The sequence below is a fragment of the Hippocampus zosterae genome, chromosome 7, assembly GCF_025434085.1.
Source record: "Hippocampus zosterae strain Florida chromosome 7, ASM2543408v3, whole genome shotgun sequence".
NCBI classification, from domain to species: Eukaryota; Metazoa; Chordata; class Actinopteri; order Syngnathiformes; family Syngnathidae; genus Hippocampus; species Hippocampus zosterae.
Window position 1 is genome coordinate 19,562,319 of NC_067457.1, and position 6,247 is coordinate 19,568,565.

The 6,247-nt window shown below is 39.6% G+C and overlaps 1 protein-coding gene across 2 annotated transcripts; it reads right to left on the reverse strand.

Moving 5' to 3' along the window:
- Positions 1-120: 120 nt before the first annotated feature.
- Positions 121-5,310, reverse strand: dazl (deleted in azoospermia-like). Of its 2 annotated transcripts, XM_052071610.1 has the most exons (10): positions 5,197-5,310; positions 3,854-3,976; positions 3,618-3,709; positions 3,021-3,072; positions 2,874-2,940; positions 2,646-2,782; positions 1,871-1,954; positions 1,709-1,759; positions 1,218-1,280; positions 121-1,135 (listed from the first exon to the last, which is right to left on the reverse strand). In XM_052071610.1, exons 1-10 carry the CDS (start codon positions 5,197-5,199, stop codon positions 1,109-1,111), a joined length of 699 nt encoding a protein of 232 aa, XP_051927570.1. In that variant the 5' UTR covers positions 5,200-5,310; the 3' UTR covers positions 121-1,108. The 2 variants fall into 2 exon arrangements, with proteins under 2 accessions (XP_051927570.1, XP_051927571.1); XM_052071611.1 differs by lacking the exon at positions 1,871-1,954.
- Between the last annotated feature and the right edge of the window lie 937 nt (positions 5,311-6,247).

Genomic DNA, 6,247 nt, shown 5'->3' on the forward strand with positions numbered 1-6,247 from the left:
GCCCCAGTCACACCAGTAGACACTGATAATAACCCACTAAAAGAAAGATGATGGAAGCTGTTGCTAGGGAAGAAAAGCCAGAATGGAAACCAAGCCACAAACTCCCAAAGAACACCACAGTTGAACTTTGATGTGTTTTGTTTATCCAAACACATAGAACACAAGTATGAACAGTGCATGAGCGGGAATGCTGAATAAAACAGTCAGTTGTTTTTGGGGAACAGTGAACAAGACCTAACATAACCCCACTAACAAAGCCATAAACAAACCCACTAACATAGCCTTAAACAAACACACTAACGTAGCCTTAAACCAACTACATGACAACAATCCAGACAAATGCAGTAGAAATTGAAAACCCATCAAATGTGCAACGCAAATAAGGCAGTGCTGGTATTCAAACTTACCAAGTATTAAAAAAAAAATCAAACAGAGAAAAGGAAAGAAAATGACTTGCATCTGGATGAATCCTGAAGCATGAAGAATCTGGTGAGTCGTGGATGAGTTATTTTTCACCCCCCAAAAATCACTTCAAATGGTATCCATTGTCAAAGCAGTTTCAGGTCCTTTTTAAACTTGAAACAAGTTGGCGAGTGATCGACACTGCCATATAATGGGCAGAGTGATGTGGTTTAGATGTACAAAATGTGACTGTTGCCTTACCAGTGCTCACCTTTACCCGAGGTTCAAATGAAATTCCAGAACAAACAACGTGGGCATAACAACAACAACAAAAATCGCCTAAGTGTTATTTTTTTTTAAAACTACATTGTGATCAAGCTATTGTAACCATATTTACATCTTTTTTTGTATTTGTTGGACAGAGCATCAATGCCTTAAAAAAGAAATAAAAAACACAACATAAAATGTATAAAAAGGTACAAAAGGTGATCTTAAAATGTTTTTTCCTTTTTGGTTGGGCAATTACCAAACAAGCTGGTACGATGAGAGCGCTCTGCTCTTCCTCCTAATACTTTTCTGGGAGACTGAGGTTAGTGGTTTCGACCGGTTTCAAGGGATGGGATTAGAAAATTAAAATTGGCCTCGGAAGCCAAGCATATGGAGCAAAGAAAATGTCTAAGGGGGATGGGCAAAGTTGAAGTGTCGTCTAATCCGTAATCTGAAGTCCTGTAGCCTTTGGAGAGAGGGCATAAAAACACTTAACTTATTCTCACCGACATATGAACAGCTTGTGAAATTCTAAAGTGCTTCGCTACCTGGTGTGGTGTCAGAAGCTGCTGGAACTGCAGTGCGGTTTGAGCGCCGCAGTGCACAAAGTTCTGTAAAACAACACAATTTAATTGGAGCCATGTCCTCGTCTGGAGAGTCTCGCTTAATATTTGAACACAGCACCCAGCAGCAAGAATTGACTACCATCTAGTGGTATCATTTCACAAATTCTATTGGAAGAAACAATTTGTCCAGTATAATATATGACTACGTGTTTGAGCATCTCATTTTTACCCCGGAGGGTAACACAAAATATAACAGCAATTTTTTTTTAATTAAGTCAGCATTACTTGCCGCCATCATGCAAACTTATTTTTAAACAAAGTGGTGCATGTGACTGGCGTGACATTAGTCTGGAGAAAATTGATCCAAAGCTTCTAGGCAGATTCCGCATTTCCTTTTTTTGGGGGGGTAATTGAATGATCCAAATAATTGTTCAAGACTTAAATCCAATACATCATTGTCATTATGGACTCACGTGAGTGCGAGTCCGTGTTCTTTGACCAGTTGTCCAGTAGGGCGCAGAGTACTGTGTGCGCAGGGGAAATGGGCCAAATGTCAGACAGGACAATGCAGGAAAATAAGACAATGAATAAGTATAAACAAACATCCAGTAGAACAGGAAAAAAAAATAGTGTACCTCGTAGGTGTACGCAGTCTGAGAATTCACTCCCATCTGTTGCTGCATATGGTTTCCAAATTCGGATTGTACTTGGGTATATGACTGCAAACATGAGTGGATGATCCAATATGTAATACCTTAATTCAGATTAGAATATGTTGTCCTTGTCCAACAGTTCCTGTGGATCTCAGACGGGTACACTGGAGATGGTCTCAGTTGCTGTGAGTGGTGTATGACGGCAACTGATGATTAACATGCCGATCGTTGTTTTCCCAAGTAAATGCGGATGTTTGCAAATGTATTATTTTGATTGCATTGGTGCAATGGTAACAATTTGTCAATTATTTGGTGAACCGTAGCTCATTCAGTCCCAATTTCAGACCCTTCTTCACCCTATGACAAGAAAAAATGTTGAAAATACATCAACATGTACCAGGCATTGAATGCTTGGAAACATGAAAAAAACTCTCTTGGCAGCGAATGAGTTAAAATGGGTTCACTTAACTCCAACACAATAGTGGTCCAGATTCACTTAGTGCAGTGATTAATTCTTAATCAAAATTAGTTTAAATGTTCAACAAGGCCTAGTTATGCTGCATGTGATCTCCTGCCCATTGATGTATGTTTAGTTTAATGCTCTGCACCACCTCAGTGACAAAAAAAATCACCCCAAAGGTGTTCTGACGTGATTACACAAAAGAGTCACCAAAATATCCAAAAGACAGTGAAGGAGGTAAAGACGCACGATTTAAATTAAATTCCTGTCCGCTGTTTCAGTGTGTGATTGTCTTACTGGAAAGTAGTTGGTGCCACTACCAAACAAGGTTGACGACTGGTTCACGCTCCCGACACTGGATGAACAGCAAGAGCAGATGACAACCTGGGATGGGCTCCAAGGCTCAAGTGTTATCACTTGAGATGTTCTCATCCCTGCGGGGTGGCGAGCAGGCGTCTTTATGGCATAGAAGGGGGTAAGGAAACATCTAGAATGACATGAAGATGGCCCGCTCCGAATACATACGACAAGACTTCCGCTTGATGATTGCGGGGCCCAGCTTGAGTGCTTTTCCTTTCCAAAAGATACGTTGCTGTAGAAACAAAGTCTGTTGTAAGCAACAACACGCAAATGAGTTTTGTCTTCTTTTTTTTTCCCAACATGTGTACTTACCTCAAGAATTGGCTTGACGTCGACATTTTCAGTAAAGTACACAAATCCATAGCTGGAAGAAACCAAATAGTTACACTGACAAATTCAAGACTGGGATCCACACCTCTGCTGATGTGTATCTTTACACACATTTGAACCATGAATGAGCATCTCCCTTATCATATTTATTTTTTCAATTTTTAAGTAGATTCACTGGGCTAATCTGGGACTTCTGTCATATTTTAATCCATATGAAGAAATGTCTGTTGGTTCGGTGCAATTCCTAGAATACTCAACTTTAAATATAACTGGGTGGTGGGGGGCAGCAACTGAAATAGTTGCAAAGTAAATTATGAATACTTAACAGCAATTACAAAATAATACAAAAATCCTGGCTGTTCTTGCTGTGTGTGCATTGGCCCGTGTGTGAGATAAGAGGAGACGAAGAAAGTAGCACAATTGAGCTCTATTAATCATGATTAAATGTCGATTAGTTGCCAAGCCTCACAACATATGCAACCTCAAGTCAGATTCTTTACTTTTAGGAGTAGCGGGTTGAGCTAAAACATGGTCATGACACATTAGAAATCAAAAGTGCACATATAGCAGAAAACATACCCTTTGCTGAATCCTCCGCGATATGTGATGATTTTCACATCCTTGATTGGACCGTATTGCGAAAAGAAGTCCTTCATTTCAGTTAGGGTCGTCTAAAGGTTGGGAGGGAATTCCATGTCGGAAGACAAAAAAAATTAGTCGAGCCTCTTTTAACACGTGCTGTACTGTACAAGACCGGGTGTCATGTGGATCAACCACTTCTTGACAGTTACTGCTATTTTTAAAGCAAGCCTAACCCCTGTATCGATGCCGCCAACAAAGATGGCATTGGGAGTCACTTGTCCCTCTGGCAGAGTGTAGCCGTTGGACATGAAGGGAAGAAATGACTGGTTGCTGCTGCCGTGATGAGTCTGGGTGTTCTACCAAGAAAACATTTACAGCAGTTATGAACAAAATGATATTGGAATTTATGTAGTCAAGACACATTTCTTGTTCGTTTCTAAAACTAAATTAGGTTTGTTTACTTACTTTTAATTGTACATTAAAATACATTTTAGGTGACTCATTTAAGTAGCACCTGACAAGTACCGTAGCTGCCGCCTTGGCAGAATGTTCCCCTCTACATTTGGTCACGACCTTAGTGAGTTTCGAGCCTTGTCCATTACTGGTCCTGCTCATTGGAATGACTTTCCACTGAATGTTCAGCAAGCCCCCTTGCTGCCCATTCTTAAAGCTAATTTTTATTCTTTGGCTTTTGACTGAGCATGAGACTTGATTTTTAGTTTTACTGTTTTTCTGCTTTCTACTGTCTTTATTATTTTTATTGTTATATGAATTATTTTTGCTCCATGTACAGCACTTTGTAGAACAGTGGTGATTGTTTTAAAGTGCTCTATAAATAGTTGAGTACACAGAATGGAATGATACCTCTACCTCATTTTTTTCCAGATTCAGTCTAACCACAAAGTATTTTCCCAATGATACTAATCTGTCATTCTACATTATTACTTAAAATCTGTGACCACAGAAAGCACGTTTAGTTTTATTGATCAACTCAAAACTCAAATAATAATTATATTCAGCCTTGGTTCTTGAAATTGCTAGTCTTTGATAGTGGTCATCAACCATATATGCTTTTTATCTTTGATCATGAAGAATATGATGACAAAGGCGTTTTTGTAGGTGCTAAGATGTGCACGCGGGCGTTATTAATGGAATGACAAGTTTTAACATACAAACGCAAGAGAACGGAGATTCCCAGTTTCTAATACAATACGTGACGACTGAAATTTTCACTCCGGATAATACAACACAAGGAGAAAATGGCGGCGGAAAGACGTGGTGACATGGTGTGCGCTCAAAAACTTTTAGAAAGTTTGACGAAAACATTGCAAGTGTAAGCGAATGTAAATCGTACAAGTATGTTGAGCAATAAAATTTATTCATGGCGTTTTTTTGTGTGTGTGTGTGTTTTTTACCCCCGCAAGGCTAGCTTGGCCGACAAGTTAAATTGATACCAATTAGCAAAAGTCACTCGTCCGGATACGGTTGAAAGTGAAGAAAAAGCAACTTCGAAATTGCATTAATATATTGATATCCGTAAATCCACACAAGTAAAACGTGATACTGGAAAACTTACCATATTTAAAACGCAAAACAATTACCACGGATTTAAGGCCTGAACGCGAAGAGCTAGAAGTGCGCTTTTTTTCCTGCCCAACGATAGTAAACTCACGAAAACGCCCCATTCAGAATCACGTGACCAAACGAACAGCCAATTAGACGCGTGAAAAGTATACGCCATTGAAACTCACATCCCATGTGCTGTCAGGCAATTTTTTTTAAAGCTCATGATTGTTCTGGGGCAAAACAATATCATGTCCTTGCTTTTCAATTTTAAACACTAGATGGCAGCAGGCTACTTTTTCCAGTGAGACATGATATTGCTTGGGAAAGACATTCACTCCACAGCACAATCAAGCTTTGTTTTCTGCACCGACAAAATATACGCCATTGTTGGGCATCGAGGGAAGTACTTTTTTAATGCAGTCGTACAGTTTATGATGCCTGTAACGTATACCATCCACAGTCTGACCGGCTGCTACGCCGGTTAAGTAGGTGTTAACGTACCACATGCTTCTGGATCATACTCCAAAAAAAATCCATGGAAAGGTTAACGACGTTTTGAAAATGTTAAATTGGTGCCGCTCGGACAACGCTGTTCTTGAGCAATCATCCTTTGTGGTGCAGGCCGTATGCGTTTTCCCATCTCATGAAAGCAATTGCATCAGCTCCCTCACATTATCGACAAAAAATATTGTTAACAAAGATAAAAACAAACAAGGCTAATATTACATTTTGCCGTGATTAGTTTGATTGCAGGCGCTCATAAATTTCAGGTCGTGTTTGTGCATTAACTGCAAAATTATTTTTTGGTGTAGCTCGTCTTGCATGCAACACGTGATGCATGATGAAATGCGACAGTGACAGCGTGACAGAGAAGATCAAAATAGGAGGATTGGTTTTGTTTTGTTTTTACAACTTGCATTAGATCTCATTCGATTCTACAGGACTACTTCATTTTGTGGTTGTTGTGTACAATGTTTGACTCAGGGAGCAAAAAAATGGGAACTTTCATTTCATTTTGTCTGGCATTTACCCTTGAGGGGCTGCCTTGGCATCTATCCACA

What these genes read in the sequence shown, in the direction of transcription:
- dazl (XM_052071610.1), bottom strand. An exon ending in CGCGGAGGATTCAGCAAAGG is followed by an intron (nt 3,073 to 3,617) that starts GTATGTTTTCTG and finishes GGTTTCTTCCAG; the next exon opens with CTATGGATTTGTGTACTTTA. An exon ending in GAACACGGACTCGCACTCAC is followed by an intron (nt 1,281 to 1,708) that starts GTGAGTCCATAA and finishes GTTGTTTTACAG; the next exon opens with AACTTTGTGCACTGCGGCGC.